We start from the raw sequence: 27,470 nt of genomic DNA, 5'->3' as shown, positions 1-27,470 counted from the left end.
TGGTAGCAACACAATCATTTGTACTGATTGCCTTATTGAAGTTGCGTTGTCGTTTCTGAGTGCAGTGTTGGTTTCTGAAGTTAATTATTTCTATTTTCTGAGTGAGATGTGTAATTGCGACATGTCCAGTTATCAAAGGATTTACTGCAGCATTTCTGAAGTACCACTTTATTTTTAAATGGCGGAGATGAACGTGTTTCACACGACGTTTTTGTTTGGAGAGTGCCGATTGTGATGGTTAAGTATTAAGAGCAAAAGTATTCATTATTAGATGGGGAATGTCTAGTATAGCGCTCGCTATTCAAACCTCAGCGTTCGTCATGCCTTTGTCGCGCACGAGGTCATTATTAGCTAATATAAATGGTGCCCCTTCTAGTACTCCGAACGAAACGCACATAACTCAGTTATCAGATAGTACTACTCAGCTACCACCTTTGAAAGCTAACCAATCTTACTTGGAAGATTCGATTTTAACGCCCATACCAACACCTCAGTCAGTTAATGGGCAAGCGACGCAGGTAAATGGCGGGGTCCAAACATTATCATCAGTATCAATTAATTCCCCATCAAACGACGCAACATCAACAAGTGCAACTTCTACAGCATCACAAAACAAAAATGGTTCTTGCAAACCTAAGAGTATGGTCGTTACGCCGGATCAAGTTATGTCCACATATATGAACAAACTGACCCCCTATGAACACATTGAAGTATTCAACTATCCACGTATTTATTTTATTGGTGCAAATGCCAAAAAAAGGCCAGGAATTATAGGCTCGCCAAATAACAATAGTTATGATAACGAACAAGGTTCATACATACATGTACCGCATGATCATGTAGCCTATCGTTATGAAGTGTTAAAAGTAATTGGAAAAGGAAGCTTTGGGCAAGTTGTGAAAGCATATGATCATAAAAATCACGAACATGTTGCACTGAAGATGGTTCGCAACGAAAAGAGGTTCTACAGACAAGCGCATGAAGAAATTCGTATTCTGCAACATTTGCGCAAACAGGACAAAGACAATACTATGAATATTATTCATATGTTTGACAGCTTTACATTCCGAAATCACATGTGCATAACATTTGAACTGCTTTCGATCAATCTTTATGAATTGATAAAGAAAAATAAATTTCAAGGATTTAGTTTACAGCTAGTGCGCAAGTTCTCACATTCACTGTTGCAGTGTTTAGATGCGTTGCATAAAAACAAAATTATTCATTGTGACATGAAGCCAGAGAACATCTTGCTGAAACAGCAGGGCAGAAGTGGAATAAAGGTAAGAGAAGTTCAAATGGTGTATTCAGTCTTTTGTGCTACTTTGTTATTTACATCCTGCAGAACTAGAAGTGTTCAATAATTAGTTCCCTTCCTGTTTTACTGCCACTATTAAACAGTTGGTGTTTTCACCATTTTTATGTTATTAATTAAATCATTGGTCAATGAATTCTTTGTTCTGACAACAGTGGAAGACATCCTGCATAAGTTTTTTATTTTGCTTGTGATCACTGTGTTATGGATTATCATTCCAGAAATTCAAAATATATTCTGTGCATATGTTTAATCTTGCATGTTTAGAGGTTATTATTGTTGTGTTAAACAACAAATCAGACCGTCTGAGATTTTATATATAGTCAGTATCAGGATTATTTGTCATTAATCACGTCTTTATCTTCTAGCAGTGATTTGTTAATGTAAAAAATGACAATATGCAATGTAGTTTGAAATTGATGATATACTGTTGGTTCCCCTACAACTTGCTGGAAAAGTCAGTTCAAAGGCTGGTGGGAAGAAAGAGTATACACCCCCCCCCCCTCCCCAGTGGGATTATGCCTAATATGCACTGCAGTTTACTACTTCAGATTGTATGCAGCTTTACTCACAATGCCAGCTGCACTAACAGCCCAGTGTAACAGTTATAGAAGACATTATATTCAAAATATGGAAGGCTGTTGGTAAAATTGATATATGCAAGTGCCTAATTTTTTATTTTTTTGTCTAGTCAGTTTTTGTATTCTATATAGCAGAGAAATAATAATTATCATTATTTTTCAAAGCACATTTTCCTGTAGGCAACGTTCTTGGGCTTGTATTTGTAAGGAGTTGAAATAAACTTCTGCCTTGTTATTGATTATATGTTTCACATGATTAAATTAATTGTATCAACAGTCAGGTTCTTTCAATCAGAATACTGACAGGTTTGTTACTGATCCTCAAGTGTGATTGAGAAGTAGGAAATGTGTTCAAAAATTGCTTTGAGATGTAAGATGCACCAGAATAATACTCGGAGAATTGTCAGTTATGTAATTCAGCTTTTCTGAGTTTATATTACAGCTATAGTTATTTACAGAGAAAAGTATGTTTAATACGGACCTTGAGCTATGCTACAGATTGGTCTCTTACCTCAGCATTTCTTATTTACTTTTGCTGGCTTTGTCAACTCTCAGTCCAATTATCACACATTGAAATATTAAACTTTTGTATACCACCAATCTACATTGACCCATAATGAAATTGGTATGATGGATATCAAAATCCAAAGTGCGTAAAATACAATTCATAAGAAAAACTATAATTATTCTCACACCCAAACTATCATCTTCCATCCTAACCTAGACCTTGGGTTACACTGAATAAAAATCTGACACCACAATCTACATTCCAAAAAATAATATAGAAGCCAAATAAATATTGTCAGTGTTCTGTATCATCGTGTTTGTGCACATATTAAATCACACCCTATAACTTTGTTAGCTCACAATCAAAGCTGATGTCTAGTATCAGTTGATTCAACCAAACGCTACTAATTTGTTTGTCACCACAACTAAGATTTAGAGGTGAGGACACTATCCACATTAATCCTTTGGTGGGTTACTTTAGGTTGAGTGGTAACTAGAGACATTTGCATCAGAGATACTTCGGTGAAGCCTGTACGCACTCCACTATCATATAACTTGAATGATGGGAAGGTTTTTTTCAAAATATTCTTTCCTAATTCCTTTTATCATTCTTAAGGTGTATGAATAGCTGAGGACAATAATAATGACATATTGTGTGTTTATAACAAGTTACCACATGCATGTTATGTAAGTATAACAACCACTAAAGTATAGAGTATGCTTACAAAAATCTAATGCCCTTGTGAAGTAATTATACTAATGTAATACATGACCCATTAGTTTGATCTGAGGAGGGTATTGCTTTCAGAATATCTGCTATAAAAAAAAGTAATAAAACATAGAAGTACCTGACCTGCTCTTTGCTAGTATCACTGTAGGTCTTATTATCTGAATGTATAGTGTGTTTGTAGAGCTTGGTTGTTACCATTTCCATTTTATTGTTTAGAAACATGGATGTTCTAGAAAGAATCTACTTTCCATGTCTATTTCAAATGCCTCTGCACATCCAGAGAAAAGGAAGAAAAGTTTCTGTTGTCAATAAGGTACATTTGTCTATGAAATATTTTTCCACTTTCTGAGGTTAACATGAATGAAAGATAGTATGTAAATTTCTATAAATGACTGGATAAAGAAGAATGGCAATATTATAAAAAGGATAGTTGATACCCATAATAACCAAACTCTAACAATACACATCAAAGGTTATGTTACACATCTTTAACATTCGTCATTTAAATAATGAAAAAGTACACCAGTTACGTGTTTTTTCATGATTAGCACAATATGTTTTGAGATTGTATTCTTATTTTCAAATTCATCTGTTTGCAAATATATTTTTTATGGTGTCTGTATGTGTGATTTTTTGCCCCCTCTTGCACTGTTGTCATTTTGAAGTTATACTACAATCAGAAAATTGAAAAAATGAATATCAGGATGTTTTCTAAATTCTAATGTTAGAGAGAAACAAATAAAAAGAGATTTTTGTATCTTTTTCTCTACCTTTAGCATATAAAAACATTCCAAGATTCATTGTTTTGGTTTTCTGATTGTAATATAACTTCATAAAGGCAACAGAGTAAGAGGGGAAAAGAAATCACACATGTAGACATCACAAAAATATATTTGTAATTGGTTAAACTTGAAAAATAAGAAACTGGTGTGATATTTTTTTTATTTTATTTATTTATTTATTTATTTATTTTTAAATCATGAATGATACAGCTGCAGGCTTTCCGAAAACAACATGATGAACAAAACTAAGTCTTCAACATTGCATCACTGGTTAAAGCCGATTACAAAGTTTTGAATATTCCTCTTGACCCAAAAGACTTTATATGGTTTATCAGAGTGACTTTTGCAAGAGTATTACTGCATGTTCATTGCTCCCTGTACATACAACTTTGGTGGTACTCCATTCATACCTCATATTCCAACAGTACTCTTTCTCCTCCAAAAGTCTCCAGCCTGTTCACTGTGTTAAAAACTGAATCCATATGTCACTGTTAATAGGACAGAGATCTTTGACTTAAGACATGACTATTTCTGGGATGAATCTTTTTCTCTGCAATAATGTGCACACTGTTGTGAAATTCTGTTATGAAAAAAGCTGTGTATGTAAAGATAATTGATTATTTTGTATCACACGATTTGCTATAAAATGTACAGTTAGGCTTTAGAAGTCATTTGACCACTAAAATGCTATATTCTCTTTTCTGTATGAGGTACTAAACAATAGGTTTTGAACATTAGGTATGTTTCTTGATTTAACTAAGGCATGTTGATCACGAAATATTGCTCCAGACGTTAGACCATTACAGAATACGGGGAGTAGCTCACAATTGGTTCACCTTTTACTTTAGCAACAGACAGCAAAAGGTTGTTATTCACAGTGTTGAGACTGGCTGTGATGTGGGGTCTGAGTGGAGTACGGTCAAGTGGGGGGTGCCCCAGGGATCAGTGTTGGGGGGCACTTCTGTTCCTTGTTTATATAAATGATATGCCCTCTAGCATTGCTGGTAACTCTAAAATATTTCTGTTTGGTAGTAAAGGATGTCGTGTGCAACATTGGTTCAGTTTCAAATAGTGCAGTTCATGACATAAGTTCATGGCATGTAGAAAGTAAACTAAACGCTGAATCACAGTAAGCCTCAGTTTTTACAGTTTCTAACACACAATTCAACAAGACCTGACATTTTCCTTTCACATGATTAGTGAAACTGAACAGTTCAAATTTCTAAGTGTTCAGATAGATAGTAAATTGCTGTGGAAAGCCTATGTCTATAATCTTGTTCAAGGACTTAATGCTGCCATTTTCACTATTCGAACGATATCTGGAGTGAGTGATTGTTCGACACGAAAATTAGTCTATTTTCCTTATTTTCATTCACTTATGTCATATGGCATTACATTTTGGGGTAACTCTATTCTGAAAGGATATTTTTGGCTCAGAAACAGGCAGTTCGGGCAATAAGTGGTGTGTGTGTGTGTGTGTGTGTGTGTGTGTGTGTGTGTGTGTGTGTGTGTGTGTGTGTGTATCAGTTAATACTCAGCAGAAATCAAACCTGCATTTGGATCGGACTTCCTTAACTCTTGTGCAGAAAGGTGTGCAGTATAGTGCTGCCTCCATTTTCAATAACCTACCTCTCAAATTAAAACGTCTTAGCAGTAATCCACGCACTTTCAAATTGAAACTGAAGTGTTTCCTCATGGCTCACTCCTTCTATTCTGTTGAGGTCCTTGAAAAATTAAGGTGATTAATGGTTTATTGTTGATTGCATTTACTTAAACTTATGGATAGACTTTTTTTAGAGTTCATAAACATTTTATTTTTATCTGTTATTACTTTTATGTTGTAATTTAATGTACTGACACGTTCCATGGACCTTGGAGATTTGCTCCTCAATTTGGTCCTATGGAACTTGACGTGTGTGTAAAAAAAAAAAAAAAATAAAAAATAAAAAAATAAAAAATAAAAAAAAAATATTTACTGTGTGGGGTCCAAGACTCGAAGCCAGGCTAATTTCTGCAATAGGTAACGAATGATTCATGTTAAGCATGGTCTGGTATATAGTTATTGTGACAGGAAGTTACAGCAACATTTAATTACACTGTAGCAATAATTCCAGAGAAAATACTGTCTTATACTCCAATTAAAATTGTTGTGTGATAGACGTTTCAGCGAGTTAAGTGGTGGGTGCCACTCACCATCCAATCGTATTTGTTACTCGAGTGTCACGTGTTCGCTGTGTTAACTGTTTTGTAGGTACGCACAGCACTTTGTGAAGCATGGCTGGCTTGCTGCATACTGGCAACACTGCCCAGTCACAAAGTTATCTTAAACTGAGTTGTCTAGCTCTAGACAAAATTTAATTATTAATGTCTTACAACCAAGCGATGAAGGCTGGCAGTGCTTATGAAATGGTGGGGATCTCAAATCTCCATCCAACTGTCTAGATTTAGGTTTCTTTGAGAAGGATATTCTCAGTTTCCTTCTTCGTTGTCTTATCGGAACTTACCACCGTTGAAGAAATTTTAAACCCAATCTTCCTTGCTTAAAATTATTATGTTGTGCTCTTATTAATTAAGGCCATTCTAAATAGTAATAGGTTTAATTAGGCATTCTTCTTAAATACTAACATAATCTAATTAAAATAACTTCCTAATTGACAATTCGTGCCTTGGAACTTAGTTCCCACAGTCAGAGGTCTTGACATCACACGTTAAGAGTCAGCTATCGGCAGTGCACCACAACAAAGCATCAGTTCACTTGCAGTGTTTGAGTAGAGCAGTGTACACATGTAATCCTGTATTGAACACTGTCAACAGACTGTTTAACTGTCGCTGGCTACAGTGAGGGAAATCATGTTTCGGTCCTGTTGGGCGAGCCTTGACAGAGATTGACACTGGCTGTGGCAGCACTTAAGTGCCTCAAGACAAATGCCAAATAACATTTAGTTTTAATTGTAGCCTAATAGTAAGAATTTAAATGTAAATTTCTCAAGAAGAAAGTAGAGATGCTTGAGTCAACATAACTGCATGACGTGCTCAAAAAATGAAGAAATAAAAATATAATAAATTCTTATCTGCCTCACAGTTGTATTGTACACAGTTTGAGTCTCATTAGATTGATATTTTTGTGCTCTACGTAACGTTCAGTGTGTGTTCCTTTGTGCAGATCAGTGTCCGGATACAGTAGCACTTTACTCAGTTATTTTTCTTTACATCATTTTAATTAAAGTTGTATCATCAGCAATGAAAATGATGTCTACATTTCTGTTAATCACTAAAAGTTTAGTATGCAAGTATTAATTCTTTTTTACTTTTTTTCCCTTCACTTCTTACACAAGTCTGTCTGATTATAGTAGTTAGCCCCTTCTTCCACCACCATCTGATGGTGGTTAACCAGTTTAATATAGGCAAATGTTTGAAGATATGTCAAAGACATTGGATATGTTTACACACACATGCAGTATATCCAGACTTAGATTGTATTGAGCAAAGATGCGATAGGAACTTGACCATTGTCTTTTCAATGGATCATCTCGTGAGACACGTTATAGCTACTTTGAGTCACCACAGAAACCAAGTTTGCATGACTGGATGTTGGTTTGGAAACCTGTTCCTTTATAACCACTTTGAATTACCACAAAAATCAATTTTGGATGACTGGGTGGTGGTTTGAAACTCTGTTCCTCCCAAGTGAAAGTTCTGGTGCACCTGAATTGGTATTCCCATAATAAAAGAAATAATCATGCCCCACATATCTAGAGACAACAAATACAAGTTATCATACTGCTACATGAGAAATTTATTCTCTTAAGTTTCAAACATAAACACGCAAACTCCTGCCAGAACTGCCATACTTCATTCATAAATACTAGTTTATTTGCAACTGCACCTGCAACTGAGAAAACAGTAAACTGCAGAAACTTGGTGTAAAGAAACACACAGTAAAAATGGTAGACCACTTTTCGGATTAAAAATATACTCAACAATTTTACGAACGGCTAATATTATTTTAAGTTAGGCGTAACTTATTCACTTAAACTGTAAGAATGCTTCTCAATTACATTTTGTTGTATCCAAAGATATATTTCCTTCTACAACCCCTTGATGAATGTGGACAACCATTGTGGCTAACATCTTTTTGTGTATGATTTGTTTTGCACACTTTACATTTAGAGACCCAAAGCTGTATGTATTGTAGCTATCGTAGTCACTGTCAGTTAACAGATGTCTGTGTTTAGATTTGGTTACCAAAAACAATCCTACACCTGGCAATTTAAATAGGAATGTTTAAATAGTTAATTCACATTATCACTCCATAAGCTTGTTTTTGTTGATCCGGAATTTTTTCTGTGTTTTTTAGTCCAGGATGTTTCTTTGTTCAACTGTTAATTTAGTGGAAACGAGTTCCAAAATTTTCTTTGTGGGTTAGGAATGATATCGGAAGCAATTTTTTTTTTTTTCGTATTTATGATATAGCTTTCCTGCACTTGCTGATTAGAGGTATTTCCTTTATAACTGCATTATTTGATTCATTGCTGATGTGTGAAACCAGTGGTACTAATTGATGACACCAGAACCAAACTATGTGCAAGAGATACATAGGAAAGAAGTTCATTATGAAAAAGATGAATAGTATTACATTTACTTAATTTCTTAAGAGATTTTTCATTATTTCACAGTAAGTTTCTTCCAATTAGAAGCAGAATTAAAAAGTATCACTGTTTAGTGACTCCGTACAGGAATTGAAGTGTATTTTAAAAGGAAATATGACTTTATATAATAGTAAGAATAATTAATAATTCTGTCTGTTATTGTTGTTCACTATAAAAAGAATTACTCCAAAATATCCAAAAATAGTAATAAAAGTGTACAAAATTTAAATATCTAGTTGAAATAATAAGACCAAATGCTTTGGAGTTAGCTTAGCAGAGGCAAGGAAAATGGAGGTGGCTTTTCCACTAACAAAAGATGTGTGTGATCTGTTTGATAAATGCAAAACTCGTTACACTACGGCACTGTCATTAAACCAGAATGCCTTTTGTTAAATACAGCTAAAAAATTAGGTGAAATGCAATGGAAGGAAAGAAAAATAACCAGGAAAATGTTGGGACCAAGATATGAGAATGAGAAATCTAAATTAAGAAGTAATAAATTTATGAAAACCAGAATCAGACAGAATGAGGAAGAGAAGAGTTGTATTCTATGGGCACTTGGAACAACTAGATTAAGAGAGACAACTGTTTTGAAAGAAAGTGAAAAACGCCAATGATACGTATCAAAGAATTTAAAGCAGACTTGGTAGAAATGGAAATAGTGGAGGAAGAAATAGAAGAAAGAGAAAAGTTCAAAGAAAAAGTAAAATGTTTCTAGGGCTTCCAGGAGAAAACAAAGAGAGACAGATGCAGTATCGACAGAAGAAAGAAGAGAAAAACTTGGGGAGAAAATGAAAAACTATTGGAAAGAAAGAAAGAAGGTGTAAGTTATTTCATGTGGTCCTTAGTGGACCAAACCAATTAAAAAAAAAGTCCACAGTCTCATAAAGACATTACTGTTAAGCTGATAGAGAGTGCAAGTAACAGATACTCTTATTAATTAATTAATTAATTAATACCTTAAGTGCAGTAGAAAAGGTGCTGAGAAGATAAAAAGAACAGTATGTTGCAAAAGTTTCAGAAAGATTAATGCAACTAGAAATCTTGCTCATTATTGTTACTCAAATTCAGCTTTAAAAGTTCTCATAAAAACTGACTTTTGTATCCTTTTCATTGCACATACAATCTATATTTCTCAATAGTAGTTCTCGAGCAAGAAATGTGTCAAATAAAATGTGCATTACTGCATTAGTCCAGAGCACTTTTCAAGAGAAATTAAAGTATGCCTGTCTTGAATTCCTTTATGCTAAGTAGACTGCTGATCATGTAGTAATGCATCAAATACTAAAAAGGATTAGTTAAGACAGTGACACCTGGTATTTAATTTGAGGCATTTGGCCATGTAAATGACAGCACACTTAAAAAGACTGAAGTTTTATTTGATTAATGATCTAAGAGAAAACTGGTTCAAATTGTGTCTGACAAAATAATAACCCACTGTTGTACTGAGTAGTTCAGCTACTGAAGGGGGGGGGGGGGGGGGTGAAGGGATGAATGTTCTCTGTCTGGGGAGACACTTATTGTTGAGTTTCTGGAAGGTTCAGTTTGAGGGTCCTTGCTGTAGTAAACATTTCACAACAGAGTAATTGGGAAATAATAATCTCAAAAATAAGTCATTATCACACCAATATTAAATGGGACTTATCATTAGAAGTTTGTATAATAAACAGGTGAGAAATCCATTCTGGAGCTACTTAAACGAAAGTTAAGTTTTGCGCTCAATGTCAGAGACAAAAAATCACTATGTTAACGTACTTTGCTACTTTACATATAGGGCTACTTAAATCGTATTTACTAATAAGTCAGGGCCAGCTTATCTGTACCTCAAAAGTTTTTGATGTGCCAGTGTGTGCCATAGTATTAGTACATTGTTTTTATCGTTGGTCACTTTGAAGAAATATTTTTAAAGAATAAGACATTTTAATTAAGTTTAATAGTTACATTTTGTGTCAAACTTTTGTTATATACAGCATGTTAATAAAATTGGCTATAATTAATCACTGCATTTCAGAAGCAGTAATAATGGTATTAGTTAAAATGCTAGACACAAAGACTCTTTCCTTAATGTTTACTTTGGCTCAAAAAAAGGACTAGTATCATGGTGACAGATTTTTATTTACTTTCCCAATACTCGACAGATAACAGTTTAAATTTCAAAAGCAATCTGAATGTTTGACAGAATTTATTTAGAAGTGTAAGAGTCTTACATAGCCCTTTTTAAGAAAAAGTATTTTTCACAATTCTGCACATTCATATATAAATGGCTTGCTTCTATCTGAGCAGAAAAGAGAGTTTTGTTCATAGTCTTTAAAGTGATATGTTTCACTCCATTGTGATAGGTTGCAAATGATCAGTGTAGGATTTGTGAATTATAAGATAAAGGTACATTACGATATACTCATCATTTTTCTCCGCCCTTGTTTTTCTCATGTTGCCTGTTCTCAGCAGTTTCTAAGTCTGCAACAGTACCACTTTCCGGTTGTTTAGATGTGTATTTCTGATATCGGCAGACTTTCAGTGTTAACAGTTTTGTTGAAAACATTGTCTGTACTCCAAATCATTTGATCCATACTAAAATTTCCACATAAAAATTTCCCAATTATTCATTTAATAAACTAGCCAGTAAATGTTATAACTTACTTGTGGAAGCTCCAGTGCAAGCATGTAGTAATAAGTGTTTCTGTTATAAAGTCTGGCAGTTCTGCACGTAGTGAGTTTATACGTCTGGAAATCTGTCATTAATACATTTTGGGACTGATCTCTGTGTACTTGGTGAGAATGTGGGCTAAACTTATCACTGGTAGAAGCACCTGAGATCTTTCTGAATCATTTACCATAATTCGTTAAGAAAATGAAGAAGCTGTAATGTTTGACTGCCCTACTCTATCATTAAATGGTGGTTATAATTCCAAACGAGAGTTTAGAGTGCTGATGGTCATTTTGCTTTACATTCACCCTTGTGATGCAGCTTTACTTGACTAGAAGTTTCATTTGTATTAACAGCCTCAGTTAAGTGGTTGAAGCACTGACCTAGTGTTAATGATTAATTTTTTCAAACTCCTTACTGACCACCTAGATTTCAGTTTTCTGTGATTGCCGTAAATAACTTTATGTGAAGGTGTTGACATTTTCTTCCCAATTCTGAGCTTGTGCTCAGTCTCAAACTACCTCACCTTTAATGAGATGTTGCCATATTGTCTGTCTTTCTAAATGGTGGGTCCTGCTTAATTCTTGCCATTTGATTTATAAACACACAGTGACACCATACCTTCACAAAGTATGAAGGAGTTTGTCTTTAAGGTTTAACTGTAATGTGTGTGTGTGTTGTGTGATATAGTATTCATGTTGTCAGTGAGAGAAGTAAGTATTTGCACTAAGCATCTTAAATAATATCAAGAGGTGATTACAGAGTTCTGAGGTCAATTACTGTTGACTATGTTAAAAATAACTGTCAAGACATATAGTGTAACATAGGATATTGACACACAATGTAGAAAGTGAAGATTAAACAGGCACAGACAAAAAGGGCAATTATTCAGTAATGGTATTTACACAGCAGCAATAGGTGTTGCATGTATGGAGAAGGCAAAAGGAAAGAAAATCTTCCAACAGATTAAGGTAACTGTTTGCGATGGTGAGAATTTAAAGCAAGTGATGATAGTAACAAGGTACTGTTGAAACAGAAGTGGGGTGGAAGCACTAAGATAAAATGAAAACCAACAGTCATCCTTCCCATGCACCGTTTACTAACAAAACAGGTAAAGGGGAGGAAAATAATAGTAGTAATAAAGGTACGCTCTGCCAAACACCATAAAGTGGCTCGTAGAGTGTAGATGCAGATTTACAAAGTCTGATAATGCAGATGTAATCAAAACCAGCAATAGTATGAAGAAAACAAAAAAGCAACCTGTAATGTAGACAACCTTTTCCTAAAAATAGTAGACAGCACAGTAACTAATGACAGAGTGAAAACTGGACAGAGGTAGTAATGAAAGTACACACATTCCGTGAATAATGTCAGATGAGATGTACAAAGCCATTCAGGATATGATGAAGGGAATTGCGCCTCGAGATGAAGTTCAGGAAAGCATTATTAAAGCTGGAGGGATTGTTACAGGAAGAGAACTTGATTTTTTTTTTCCTCCTGAGAAAGACATTTCAGCTGGGAACAATGTTACAATTGTTGTACTTCACAACAGAGGATTAAAACAATACATAAGTACTACACAACTGTCGGCTTCCTCTTTGTAATGTACAAATAAAAATAAATAAATAAATAAATAATCACCAACCACATGGAGAAATGATTCATTAATTTAAAGAGATACACTTCAGTGGTACTGATGATTTTTTGCTATACTCCCATCTCCAGATGTATAAAATTATTGTATTTGGTCACGCAAAATGTGCAGTCTGGCCAGTCACTGCAGTGGTCCCAAATCATGTTAAGATTGGATTTCAACATCCTGAAAACAGTTGTGGATTGAATAAATCATTAGTACAACTGAAGTCAGTGTTTTTAAATTAATCAATCATGTCTCTCAGTTACGGGTGTCCTTTATACCAAATCTTTTGCCCATAGAGAAAACTTGGATCTTAATCAGATAAAGAAATGAGACAGTTTTAGAAGTGAATATAGCACAATGGACCGTCTGAAAGCCGTGAATAAATGTAAATGAAGAAAAATTGTAAATATTATATAAAACTTTCCAGATTTTCAGTAACGGTTATCCATGACTTCACAAAGTGTGTTTACAGTTTAATATTTTCATTTTTTTCTGCAGAATTATTAGAACTGAAATTAAGAAATTGCTTAACACTAAAATAGTGGAAGGGGTCAATAGACACCTGGTCTAATTTTTTAAAAATCCTTTCAGATTTTTTGGTATGTAAACACTATTGACAATGATAATGGACCTGTTTGCTTGGTTGCACCTTATATCCAGCACGGTAGCTGTTTGATGCCTGCACCATTAACTCCCCATGTATGCCAAGGAGTAGATACCCGTCACCCTGGGGCATTGGGACTCCCAGCAATGGCCATCCCGCTTCATGTGAATAGCCATTGGCCCATCAGCCTCACCAACGTTCTAAGCTGCTAGAACGTATGGTGTGTCGGCAGTTGGGTTGGGTCCTGGAGTCATGTGGCCCACTGGCTCCATGTCAGTGCGGTTTCCGCCAGGGTCGCTCTACCACTGATGATCTAGTATCCCTCGAGTCTGCCATCCCAACAACCTTTTCCAGATGCCAACACCTGGTTGCCATCTTTTTTGATCTATGAAAAGTTTGACACGACCTTTCGACATCATATTCTTGCCACATTATATGAGTGGGGTCTCCGTGGCCCGCTCCCAATTTTTATTCAAAATTTCCTATCACTCTGTACTTTCCGTGTGCAAGTTGGTGCCTTCCATATTTCCCGCGTATTCAGGAGAATGGCATTCCGCAGGGCTCCATATTAAGTGTATCTCTATTTTTAGTGACCATTAATGGCCTATCAGCAGTTGTAGCGCCCTCGGTCTCCCCTTCTCTGTATGCGGATAACTTCTGCATTTTGTATTGTTCCACCAGTACTGGTGTTGCTGAGTGACACATGTAGGGAGCCATTCACAAGGCGCAGTCATGGGCTCCAGCCCATAGCTTCCAGTTTTCAGCCACAAAGTCTTGTGTCATGCTCTTCTGTCGGTGTCATACCGTTCATCTGGAACCTGAACTTTATCTTAATATCAATCCACTCACTGTAGTGGAGACGTGTCAGTTCTTAGGACTGGTTTTCGATGCCCGATTGACTTGGCTACCTCACCTTCGTCAGCTTAAATGGAATTGCTGGCAGCACCTCAATGCCCTCCGCTGCCTGAGCAACACCAACTTGTGTGCAGATCGCTCTACGCTGCTGCAGATCTACAGAGCTCTTGTTCAATCCCGCTTTGACTATGAGAGTCTGGTTTATGGTTTGGCGGCCCCCTCAGCATTGCATTTACTCGACCCAGTGCACCACTGTGGCATTCACCTAGCTATGGGAGCTTTTAGGACGAGTCCAGTGACCAGTGTCCTGGTGGAGGCTGGGTCCCCTCCATTGAAGGTTATGCATGCACAATTGCTAGCTAGCTACATTGCACACATTTGTAGTTCTCCTGAGCATCTGAATTACCATCTCCTTTTCCAACCCGCTGCAGTTCATCTCCCGCATCAGCGGCCAAGGTCTGGGCTCACAATTGCGGTTCGTGTCGCTGTGGCTCCCAAATGTCATCCACCTATTGCTGGACTGCCCACTTTTAGCCGCTTTGCAGTAGACTGTTAACTTTCCCAACACCCTACCTTCAGTGTTGGGCGACAGTGCCTCAACAGCAGCTTTAGTTTTACATTTTACTTGTGAGGGTGGGTTTTATATTTGATCTGAGTTTTAGCACATGTCCTTTGTCCTTCTGTGTCCTCCACCCTAGGACTTTCAGGGTGGAGGTTTTAATGTGTTGCAAAGTGGCTGGCTTCTCCTTTTTTATTCTCGTGGTCAGTCAGCCATGGTAGTCTGCTTTCTTGTTTTTAATCTCTTCTCCCTGTTTCTTGCGTCACTGTGTGATTTTTCTTGTCTTGTTTTGTACATTGTAGTGTTTGTTGTCCTGTAATTCTTCTGGTTCTTCCTTTCTCCTTTTATTGTGCCGTATGCTGGCTTTGTTTTTCTTCTTTGTTTTCTTATTTTGCTTGGGTAATTATTCTAATGGGAACAAGAGACCAATGACCTCACAGTTTGGTCCCTTCCCCCCCCCCCCCCCCCTTTTAAATTAACCTGACAGTGAGGTTGCAGTATACGCTTACCCACAGTGTCTGAAAATGTGCACACATTTTAGGCCTCAACTCAGTGTTCTGTGTGTTGCCCAAAATGAACTTTGATGGAGACATTGTGTGTTACTTGTTTCACAGAATCAAATTCTGAAAAATACATAAAGAAAAAAATAATGGACTGTGTTGCTTTAAGAACTGGCAAACAAATTATTGTTATTATGTATGTTCGTAGCATCATTGGTAGGAAAGGTACTTCTGTGTGTGATCTTTTATTGTGCCCTTTTTGGGCCTACATTGATGAATCACACTGTTGTGATAGTTCTCAAGAACTACTCATGTTCCGTTTTGATGAAAAATCAGCCTGACTGCAAGATTTGAGGAACTTCTCACATTCCGTTTTAATGATTAATAAGCCTGTCTGCTGATTAAGTTCATTCACCTGTTGAAAAGTGAAGAGGTAGGGGGGTGGATGACATGTATTCATTGAAAACTGCCTTTGTTGTTATTGCCTTGAAGAAAATATAACAATGAATGAGCAGTAACTCCCTAGCACAACTAGCTGTGTGTGTGTTTCATCTCCCAGTACCTACTGCAACCTACATCCTTCTGAATCTGCTTAGTGTATTCATCTCTTGGTCTCCCTCTACGATTTTTACCCTCCACACTGCCCTCCAATACTAAATTGGTGATCCCTTGATGCCTCAGAACATGTCCTACCAACCGATCCCTTCTTCTGGTCAAGTTGTGCCACAAACTTCTCTTCTCCCCAATCCTATTCAATACTTCCTCATTAGTTATGTGATCTACCCATCTAATCATGCCCTACAAGTCAGACAAATATGTCCTCAATTTTTGGTCTTGTAGAAATAAAGTGGTGTTTGCAATACAATTTTGTGCATTGTTGATAATGTATAGCCTGAAAACCAGTCATTAGGAGAATACATTGTACTGCACCTCATTGAACCATTTCTGTGTTAAGAAAGAAATTTTATGTCAAACGAAATGTTTACTTCTCTCATCTATCTGTGAAGCTGCAAGAGTAGAAAACTTAAGTTGCGTGAACAATAACAAAGTTTGTCAACACCCCTAATGAGGTAAGAAGCAGAATGCTGAAAGATAATCCTTCCATCACCATCATTTTGTGGCTGACTAGCGATAGGGATTGTATCACAACTGGATATAAAATAAAGAAAAATAAAAACATCATCCTTCCATTACTTTTTATGCTGAAGTGGAAGAATACAAAGAAGGGAACATAAAACTGTAAGATATGGCAGCACAAAGTTCAGTGACTTACTGAATAATGGTATTAAACAAAATGCTACAGTATTATTTTTTAAACTGAAGTTCTTCTGACAATGACATTATATTAATGAACTGCAATCACCACATATTTTCCTTTCTCGCCATTCTGGCGTAAATAGAAAAAAGTTTCATAGTGGACTTACAGATGTTGTTGTTGTGGTCTTCAGTCCTGAGACTGGTTTGATGCAGCTCTCCATGCTACTCTATCCTGTGCAAGCTTTTTCATCTCCCAGTACCTACTGCAACCTACATCCTTCTGAATCTGCTTAGTATCTCTTGGTCTCCCTCTACGATTTTTACCCTCCACGCTGCCCTCCAATACTAAATTGGTGATCCCTTGATGCCTCAGAACATGTCCTACCAACCGATCCCTTCTTCTAGTCAAGTTGTGCCACAAACTTCTCTTCTCCCCAATCCTATTCAGTACTTCCTCATTAGTTATGTGATCTACCCATCTAATCTTCAGCATTCTTCTGTAGCACCACATTTCAGAAGCCTCTATTCTCTTCTTGTCCAAACTATTTATCGTCCATGTTTCACTTCCATACATGGCTACACTCCATACAAATACTTTCAGAAATGACTTCCTGACACTTAAATCTATACTCAATGTTAACAAATTTCTCTTCTTCAGAAACACTTTCCTTGCCATTGCCAGTCTACATTTTATATCCTCTCTACTTCGACCATCATCAGTTATTTTGCTCCCCAAATAGCAAAACTCCTTTACTACTTTAAGTGTCTCATTTCCTAATCTATTTCCCTCAGCATCACCCGACTTAATTAGACTACATTCCGTTATCCTTGTTTTGCTATTGTTGATGTTCATCTTATATCCTTCTTTCAAGACACTGTCCATTCCATTCAACTGCTCTTCCAAGTCCTTTGCTGTCTCTGACAGAATTACAATGTCATCGGCGAACCTCAAGGTTTTTATTTCTTCTCCATGAATTGTAATACCTACTCCGAATTTTTCTTTTGTTTCCTTTACTGCTTGCTCAATATACAGATTGAACAACATCGGGGAGAGGCTACAACCCTGTCTTACCCCCTTCCCAACCACTGCTTCCCTTTCATGTCCCTCGACTCTTATAACTGCCATCTGGTTTCTGTACAAATTGTAAATAGCCTTTCGCTCCCTGTATTTTACCCCTGCCACCTTTAGAATTTGAAAGAGAGTATTCCAGTCAACATTGTCAAAAGCTTTCTCTAAGTCTACAAATGCTATAAACGTAGGTTTGCCTTTCCTTAATATTTCTTCTAAGATAAGTCGTAAGGTCAGTATTGCCTCACGTGTTCCAGTGTTTCTACGGAATCCAAACTGATCTTCCCCGAGGTTGGCATCTACTAGTTTTTCCATTCGTCTGTAAAGAATTCGTGTTAGTATTTTGCAGCTGTGACTTATTAAACTGATAGTTTGGTAATTTTCACATCTGTCAACACCTGCTTTCTTTGGGATTGGAATTATTATATTCTTCTTGAAGTCTGAGGGTATTTCGCCTGTCTCATACATCTTGCTCACCAGATGGTAGAGTTTTGTCAGGACTGGCTCTCCCAAGGCCGTCAGTAGTTCCAATGGAATGTTGTCTACTCCGGGGGCCTTGTTTCGACACAGGTCTTTCAGTGCTCTGTCAAACTCTTCACACAGTATCATATCTCCCATTTCATCTTCATCTACATCCTCTTCCATTTCCATAAAATTGTCCTCAAGTACATCGCCCTTGTATAGACCCTCTATATACTCCTTCCACCTTTCTGCTTTCCCTTCTTTGCTTAGAACTGGGTTTCCATCTGAGCTCTTGATATTCATACAAGTGGCTCTCTTATCTCCAAAGGTCTCTTTAATTTTCCTGTAGGCGGTATCTATCTTACCCCTAGTGAGATAGGCCTCTACATCCTTACATTTGTCCTCTAGCCATCCCTGCTTAGCCATTTTGCACTTCCTGTCGGTCTCATTTTTGAGACGTTTGTATTCCTTTTTGCCTGCTTCATTTACTGCATTTTTATATTTTCTCCTTTCATCAATTAAATTCGATATTTCTTCTGTTACCCGAGGATTTCTACTAGCCCTCGTCTTTTTACCTATTTGATCCTCTGCTGCCTTCACTATTTCATCCCTCAAAGCTACCCATTCTTCTTCTACTGTATTTCTTTCCCCCATTACTGTCAATTGTTCCCTTACGCTCACCCTGAAACTCTCTACAACCTCTGGTTCTTTCAGTTTATCCAGGTCCCATCTCTTTGAATTCCCACCTTTTTGCAGTTTCTTCAGTTTTAATCTACAGGTCATAACCAATAGATTGTGGTCAGAGTCCACATCTGCCCCTGGAAATGTCTTACAATTTAAAACCTGGTTCCTAAATCTCTGTCTTACCATTATATAATCTATCTGATACCTTTTAGTATCTCCAGGGTTCTTCCATGTATACAACCTTCTTTCATGATTGTTAAACCAAGTGTTAGCTATGATTATGTTGTGCTCTGTGCAAAATTCTACCAGGCGGCTTCCCCTTTCATTTCTTAGCCCCAATCCATATTCACCTACTATGTTTCCTTCTCTCCCTTTTCCTACACTCGAATTCCAGTCACAGATGTTATGCAATTAGAATTGTGGATGCCAAATTGGCAGTATGAATGGTAGATGACTTTACCAGAGAAAAATGAAATAAACTTGTTTGTAAGAATTCATTTTCCGAAGAATACCTTCAAGTGAATGTTGTTAATTAAATATTTTTCTGAATATTAACCCAGATAGTCCTGAATTATTTGTTTTTCAAAAATTGATTTATATCTTATCTACATTCATTCACAAGGTTGTAAGGAAGAAAGTAAAAACAATTTTGAGTATTTATTTTTATTTAGTATTTCCAAAAATGGACGTCCTTCCAGAAGGACGTCAGGATAATAAGGGAACATGTTTTTAAAGTATATGACATTGCACAATTAACTTGTTTTGGTTTTTATACTTTCAAATAAACATAAATAAATTTGAATTATGGGCTAAAACAGCTAATAAATACAAAAAACAAAGAAAATAACCTATACACACATTTTATGCACTAGTATGATAAGACAAAAAGCAACAAACATGAAGTGGTTCGTCACATCTTACACACATAACATAGTAGTAGTTTTTTTGTGGCAACTTCGACATTTCAGCTGCTTCTTCTTTTTTGTTATCTCGTCCGTTGGTAATTCAGCAACATAATGTTCTCTTCCATCAAATCTAGAATCTTGTTTTGCCCTCTTACTAAGACATCCTCTGCTGGTAGTGACTCTTTTGTTACTTTCAAGAATTGCAGTGACAATTCGACTACGAAATGTCAGATGATCTATGGGTTATTCGTTGTGCTTGTAGAGATCCCAGGTATTTTGCTCTGCAGTGTCTATAAAATGTGCAGTGATCGGGAAATAGCACTTTTTCCTCTTACAGAGCATCTATATAGGGATTGATTTTGGTCAGTTCAATCTGTGCCTCCCAAGTAAGGTTGAAGCACGCTAATCCTTTTCTTTTGTTCCCTGGAAAATCTTGCTACAGAGCGTAGTGGTTGCACTCTGTCAAAGTTGGTGGCTACAGTAACAACATTGTTGTCATTCCAACGTACAATGGAAATCCCGGATGCTGAGTCAGAACAAATTTCATATGATCCTCTATTTTCTTTTATCATTTTATCTACAAATGATAGAGTACAATTCTTAACTCTGTTTCCTCTTATTGTTCCTGTTGCTTCCACGCCCCTCACTTCTAGGTCATGTAGCGCAGTAGCATTGAGCTGACTTGCTGGTAATTTATCTACACTTGGATTTTCTTCAGCACCCGAATCTTCATCTGTTACGTCATCAGTCTAATTTAGAGGAGGGTGTAATGTTACATTCACACCAGTATTAGGTATTTCCTCATCTTTTGATTCTAACATGTCCAAAAGTTCCATAAGTGTACATCGTTTTCTGTGAATACAAAATGACAACACATTACCCTGACGTCCTTCTGGAAGGACGGTTGAAAACATTATTGAATTACAACTTACGAAAACTTTCAATCGTAATATGAGCCCATAAATAATTAGGTTAATTCTTTACGATATTATATGACAAGTTTCAGAATTATTGACGCAATATGAAAGAAAATATATATACCCATGGATGACAAGGTCAGTCAGTTCATCCATGGTAAAATCGGCCCTATTTTCAAGACACAGTTTCTCACTCACTATAAACGACAGCGTCAAACTGACTGTTGCAGCGCGCAACTGACTCTGCCTACTTCATATAACAATGCGTCACAGTCCGTTGCAACAATGCGTTATTCGCAAAAGTAAATAATTTCAACAGTGAGTTACGTCGTCCTTCCAGAAGGACGTCAGGGTTATCTGGGTTAAAGAGTTAATGCTATAGCTTGATACTTCTCTTAGATGTGAAGGCAATGCAAATATCTGCCACCGACTTGCTTAATTTATGATCTTCCACAATCATTTCTCCTTTCATATGTCATTTATCACAGCTATTTTTCTTCTGTCCTTCGTCTCGCATGCTTTCTTTGCATGCTATTATCATTGCCCAGGCTCATTAGGTTTGGTTGGTGCTACTGCATGTTCAATTATGGTAGCACCAGTGCAACCCCTGCCTCTGACTGCCAGACTGAAAGTTTTCTTTAAACACTTCAGCATCACCAGCTTATTTTTCCTACTACAGACTTCAGGTCTCTAGCATTTGTAAAGGGCTTGTCTTAAAATTTGCAGAGTCATTGCGTCATTTAATGTAAACTAACTAGTTGGGAACACAGTGTGGCTGTTTACTGATCTTCAGCTTTTCAGGTGGCCTATTTTACAACAAGCAAGAGTTGATGTAGGAACATTTTTTTATCTTGGGGGGGGGGGGGGGGTCAGGTGAAGGCTTCACTGCTTTTCTGGGACCAATGCTAATAAAAGTTGCTGTTTGTTTTTCTGATTGTCGTCGTCACTACTTTTTTAAGTTAATTGTTTTCCTGGCTGTGGAAAGGAGGATAAAATTCCGTTCCTCTTGGGGTTTCAGTATGCTGAAAAACCAAGCAATGTACTAACAATTATTATGTTGATGTTGTATAGAAGCACTATTAATTATAATAATTCTTGTGATACTGTGAACAATATAAGGAAATTTGGACTACATAGAAACTCTAGTACTTTTGTTATAGGATGACACACACACACACACACACACACACACACACACACACACACACACACACACACTCCCTCCCTCTCTCCCTCTCTCCCTCCTCTCTGTCTTTGTGTGTGTGTGTGTGTGTGTGTGTGTGTGTGTGTGTGAGAGAGAGAGAGAGAGAGAGAGAGAGAGAGAGAGAGAGAGAGAGACTGACTCCATGAAATAAATATGGCATTAAAGCCCCTAAAAGCAAAAAAATTCAAACTTATGACATGCTAAACAAAATGTAACAAAGCTGTTCTCATTTGGTTCTCTCCCAAGTCTGTTTGGTGTCACTGTCCAGAGGTATTTTCTCCAGGCAAACTGAAATATACTGTTGTTAAATTCACAGCTACAGGACAGGTTTTAGGAATTAATAATTATCAACCAGTTTCACTGACAAAAACTTTTTCTTATGTTTCTGAAAAGATCAGGTAGGTACTCTAATTGTTGAGTATCTTGGAAATATAAACTTGAGTAAGCTAAACCTTAGATCTTAAAAGATTTTTTTAGTTGAATGTAATTACTCTTTCCTACAGTTCTGTACATGGAAGAATGCTTTAAAATGATAATGATAATAATAATAATAATAATAATAATAAAGTGTAGCAATATGTAGAATGAGAAGTTCAAAATGTCTGAGTCTGTTTCTTGATAAAAGCTTGAATTGAAAATCACATGCGATAGATTTGTGCACTGCTAAAGTTCAGTAAGTTTTGCTTTACCTGTGATTGCAGTTGCTGATTCAGAAAGTGAAAGTGTCGAAATCAGTTTTGTACATTTCCATCTTGTAGTATAACACAGGATGTGTATTATTTTATGTTCCAGGTTATTGATTTTGGATCAAGCTGTTATGAAAACCAAAGGGTGTACACATACATCCAGTCAAGATTCTATCGTGCCCCAGAGGTCATACTGGGTGCCCGATATGGAATGCCTATTGACATGTGGAGTTTGGGCTGCATTTTAGCAGAACTTTTAACTGGGTATCCATTGCTCCCAGGTGAAGATGAAGGAGACCAACTAGCGTGCATTATTGAACTCCTTGACATGCCACCACAAAAATTACTTGATGCCTCCAAACGTGCTAAGAACTTTATTACATCTAAAGGTTATCCACGGTATTGTAATGCCACAACCTTAGTCGATGGGTCAATACTCTTAAGCCCAGGGGTATCACGAAGGGGAAAACAGAGGGGCCCTCCGGGGTCTAAAGAACTTCATAGGGCTCTAAGGGGCTGTGACGATCCATTGTTTCTGGACTTTATTCGCCGTTGTTTGGAGTGGGATCCTGATGCACGAATGACACCTTCTGCAGCATTACGTCATGCTTGGTTGAGGCGAAAATTACCAAAACCACCAGCTGACAAGACAAATTTGCAGACCACCAGTGTAAGGACAGCTCCTTCTTCATCAAGGAATTCTTCAAAAGCTAATCCTTCTGCAAATGGTGGATTGAGTAGCAACAAACTCAGGGTTCAAATGTCTGATGAAAGAGCTAGTACAGTGCACTCAAGACATTCTCTGCATCCAACAAAATTACCTCAGATTCCAACGAATACGTAACAGCATTTGACTTATTTTCCACTCTTAATTTTGTGCATTGTTTTCTAATTAATTTATTTCAACAGAGGACTGTGAATAAAATATTGATCTCTTTCTTAAATTGTACACATTTGCAGTGTTGTTTTCATGCTAAAACAGTATTGCAAATTATACTGAATTGCATATAACAGACTTACTATGTGCAGTCTGTTAAATGTTAATGTGTTGTTCCTGTTTCATATGTATTGTTTGATATTTGTAATGAAACCTTGGTTTCGTGACTTATTTTACACATTTTTAATGAGTGTGAAGTATTCTACATTAGGATGCTATACATTTTCTATGTGTTTTACTTTTTACAATCATTGTACATACCGTTTTTAAAGGCCATGAACTTGTGAGAGATCTGAGTGATATAGTTGATAACCTAGGGAAAAGAACTGCACTATCATTGTACCAAAAGATAGATTCATTTTGTAATTTTATATTGAATGTGAGAAGATATTAACAGTTTTAATTTTTAAGGCCATTTACACCTTACTGCAGTGTTCTCTGTTTCAGTATCATGCTGCAATGTATTAATTTGCTAATGTTAGTGAATAGATTAAGTGGCACGCAGTATGCCAGTGTGGTCATTAGCAAATAAGAATCTTTACAGAAATGCATGTCAGTGTGGTATTAAGTTTTTTATGCATTGACTGAGTCATTATTTTAAATGATGATTACACGATGGTAATGTTTTGTTATTTTTGTTGTTTATTTATTTTAACTAACTCACTGCATTTTAGTATTACACTCCCATGCTTACCAGTGTGGCTGTGTGCCCTGTAGATTGCAGTTGTAAATGATGAATGTAAGATACCATTCATATTATTTTTGTTGCTACAACAACGTGGTGAGCACTTTTTGATTTTTAAAATCGTGTGTCACTTGTAACGTATAAAATACTCAAATGTTTCATTCCATGGGCTCATATAACATTAGACAATTAATTATCATTTGATGAAGCTAAATTATTGTCACCATTGATCTTCAGAAAGTACTTCACTAGTTGGCTTGAATCATCATTTAGTAACTTATGGTTGTGCAATGTATTGTGCTTTCAGGCTTTAATGTTTTTAATTGTTTAACTGGATTATCTTTACATGCATCAATACCACATATTTTAAAGCTTGCCATATACAAACATATGTTTTGAATTCTAAGACAAACACATCATATGTCGTATAAGAATATTTCTGACAGTGCTGTGCCCATTTAGTTGTGACATACAGCTGTGAGGATTGTTATCCATGAGAAGATTCTGATGTTAGTTTGTCACACACTGATCATGCGCATTTTGATGGCTGAATATTATGTAAGCTTTGTGCACAAAAGCAGTATGTATTAAATTCTGTAGAAGTGGGTTTCCTTAAACTTGGTTCTAAAGTATGTTCGCTTTATGTGCAGATAACAGGAAGTTTATGAAAGTTAATGACATCAGAAATTAAAGTAGAGTTCTTTATGGAAAAAAATTCTTGGTTCTTTCACATTATTGAATCCACTACCTCATCTAGCCCAGACCTAAAAAGCTCTGTCTGCAAAAAATGAACAAGTTTCTGAACACTGCTGGGAATGTGGAAACCCTGAAAACTTCTGCTCCAGTTGTTGTTTAGCCAGAAATAGAACAACTTAACATGATTTTGTTATACATAGGTGTTGAACTTCGTTTTAATAATAAATTAAAAGCAATACATATACTGTAAGGAAAGTTCTGGCTGAATGATTTGAAATTATGTAAAGTATTGAACTATTACTTTGTCATCTTTCGTTGTGAATACATAACATAATTCAGTTTCAAGAAGCTTTTGGTCTCTGGTGTTAAGTTATGGGCCGTGGTATCTCAAGAATAATTTAGCAGTGAAGCCTGTGAAATGTGGTGCCCAGTAAGAAACTTAAAAAATACACATTCATTCAAATGGTACAGTGTCATTTAGAGTAAACCTGTACAGTTGTAAGTTAGTTTTTGTTTTGGTTTGCCCCCACAAGTTCCATAATACCTTGAAATGTTATCCATCTGAAAAGTGCAAAGTTGCACTGTGGTTCGGAGTCCACGTTAAACTGTAGGTCCAACTATAACTAGATGGATAAGTTGGATCAAAAGCAAGGGCATGGTGCCCCCAATAGGACTATACCTAATTAATCAGTATGGTGTACAAAGCAAATTTGAATTGAGGACAGTTTTACTGTAAATATTGTATTCACTGTTTGCATTTCTTGTAACTTACATGAGACTATGCTGTTCGTTAGGACATCTGGGTATCGCTGATTTACTCTCGACCATTTCAAAGCAGTTTTGAAAGGAGATAATAAATAATTTTCAGTATTTTATGTAATGTTTGATAAGTATCAATAAGTATAAGAATGAAACACTGTCACCATCTTTTACAGTTTCCAGCTACTAGCCATGTCTGTTTGGAACATAGGCGTTTCCACCGTCTTCTGTCTTCCCACCATCTCTCCATCTCCAGCTCGACCAATCTTCTCCTCTCTTTCGCTCACATTCCTTCACTCCTACCAGCCACCTGTCTCTTGGTCTTTTTGTCTTCCATTTCTTCTCATGTAACTTCGTGGGTGCGCTCTTCTCCTCCATTTGCTTAACATGTCCATACCATCTAAGTCTTCATCTATCCATCTTATCCCGTAATAGTTGCTCCTTCTATTATTCCCTGATCCTCTGATTCCTTAACCTGCCCCTCTTTGTCTCTCCAATACTTTTTCAAAAATTTCATCTCACTATCTTGTATTTTGCTTTTCTCTTTTTCTTTCATTGTCCAGGTCTCGGAGGCATATGTCAGGTTGGGAAGTAGTACAGTTTTGGGAGATGTTCTTGCTCTATATCAGGCTTTTAAAACTCTTCCAGAATGCTTCTGCTTGCCTCCCCCACTCATTTCTTTCCCTGGTGTTTCTTCTGTTCTCCTCTATTACACTTCCCAATAAATTGTAACTCTTTCTTGCTAGTTGTAATAATCATTTCACATTTATGCTAAACTTCATTCTGTATCCTTGTATTATTTGTTGCCCTACATTAAAGTTTTTTGGACTTCATTTTCCTTATTTATGTGGACTTCAAATAGTCTGTAAAACACTATTGCTTTCATCTTTCCTTCCCCTGTTACTTGTACCATTTCGGTCATTATCTCACCCACCACCACAGTGGCGAGAAGTGGTGAGAGTGCACTTTCCTGCCTCAAGCCATTCCTCTGTTACAGTCAGTCTGATATCTTTCCTCACATTTTCACACACTTCACACTCCCATTGTATATTTCTGTAGAAGGAAGCATTGTTTGAATAAGTGACCCACAAGTCTCATTTAGATGATGAATTTGTACATAGCCAATTTATTCTACTCTAAAATCTCGAATATCATCATCAGTACAAAGTCTTTTTGAGTTATGACTGAGATCTTGCATTTACAAGAAAGATTTGTGAATGAAATATATGAAATGCAGCTAATTTATAATTTTTAAAAGCAGTGTAGAATGAAAGATAGTATTCCAGGATGACAGTGTTAGTGTTTTTGATGGTTTGTATCAATTTAGGCTGTGTCCTTCCTGACGTAGGCTGTGATGGATTCTAATTTAGAAGAAACACACAGTACTCTGAGCTTAAAATTACTGTCGTCTTATTAAATGAGTACAAATTTTCAGTACACCTCATCCACATATTGTAATTGTTCAGTGTGTTTATTTTGAAGTAATTTACTGAACTGTTAGCACTTAACAGTATTCAGTGGCAACATATAATTGATACAAAGATATTTCTAATACAGATCCCTTTCTGTCTGTGACTGTTGGTTTCAGAGAGATATTTTTGTTAGTGCCAGTGTTAAATTTTATTTATCTAAGACAAACTGACGCAAAAGGAATTGTTGCGTAAAGATATTCTAAAATATCTGTGGTTTAGTGCCTGAAATTATAACTATGAACTGATATGTTACCACTGTAACATACATGACTTCTCATATGACTTATGCTTGTAAATGATATTGTCAGACATTATTTTTGAAGTGTCATTCTAGAATAATCGCAACTGAAATAATTTAATATAGCTATG

The 27,470-nt window shown here is 36.4% G+C and overlaps 1 protein-coding gene across 1 annotated transcript; it reads left to right on the top strand.

The window, feature by feature from the left end:
- Window positions 1-27,470, top strand: LOC126248015 (dual specificity tyrosine-phosphorylation-regulated kinase 2-like). Its single transcript, XM_049948598.1, has 2 exons — window positions 1-1,283; window positions 22,659-27,470. The coding sequence occupies exons 1-2, from the start codon at window positions 279-281 to the stop codon at window positions 23,394-23,396; spliced, it is 1,743 nt and encodes a 580-aa protein (XP_049804555.1). The 5' UTR covers window positions 1-278; the 3' UTR covers window positions 23,397-27,470.

The sequence above is a fragment of the Schistocerca nitens genome, chromosome 3 (genome assembly GCF_023898315.1).
Source record: "Schistocerca nitens isolate TAMUIC-IGC-003100 chromosome 3, iqSchNite1.1, whole genome shotgun sequence".
Taxonomy (NCBI): domain Eukaryota; kingdom Metazoa; phylum Arthropoda; class Insecta; order Orthoptera; family Acrididae; genus Schistocerca; species Schistocerca nitens.
The sequence above is the reverse complement of the archived record's forward strand: the minus strand, read 5'-3'. Positions and strand labels throughout refer to the sequence as shown.

What these genes read in the sequence shown, in the direction of transcription:
- LOC126248015 (XM_049948598.1), top strand. Translation starts at nt 279, where the DNA reads ATGTCTAGTATAGCGCTCGCTATTCAAACCTCAGCGTTCGTCATGCCT. An exon ending in AGGGCAGAAGTGGAATAAAG is followed by an intron (nt 1,284 to 22,658) that starts GTAAGAGAAGTT and finishes TTTATGTTCCAG; the next exon opens with GTTATTGATTTTGGATCAAG.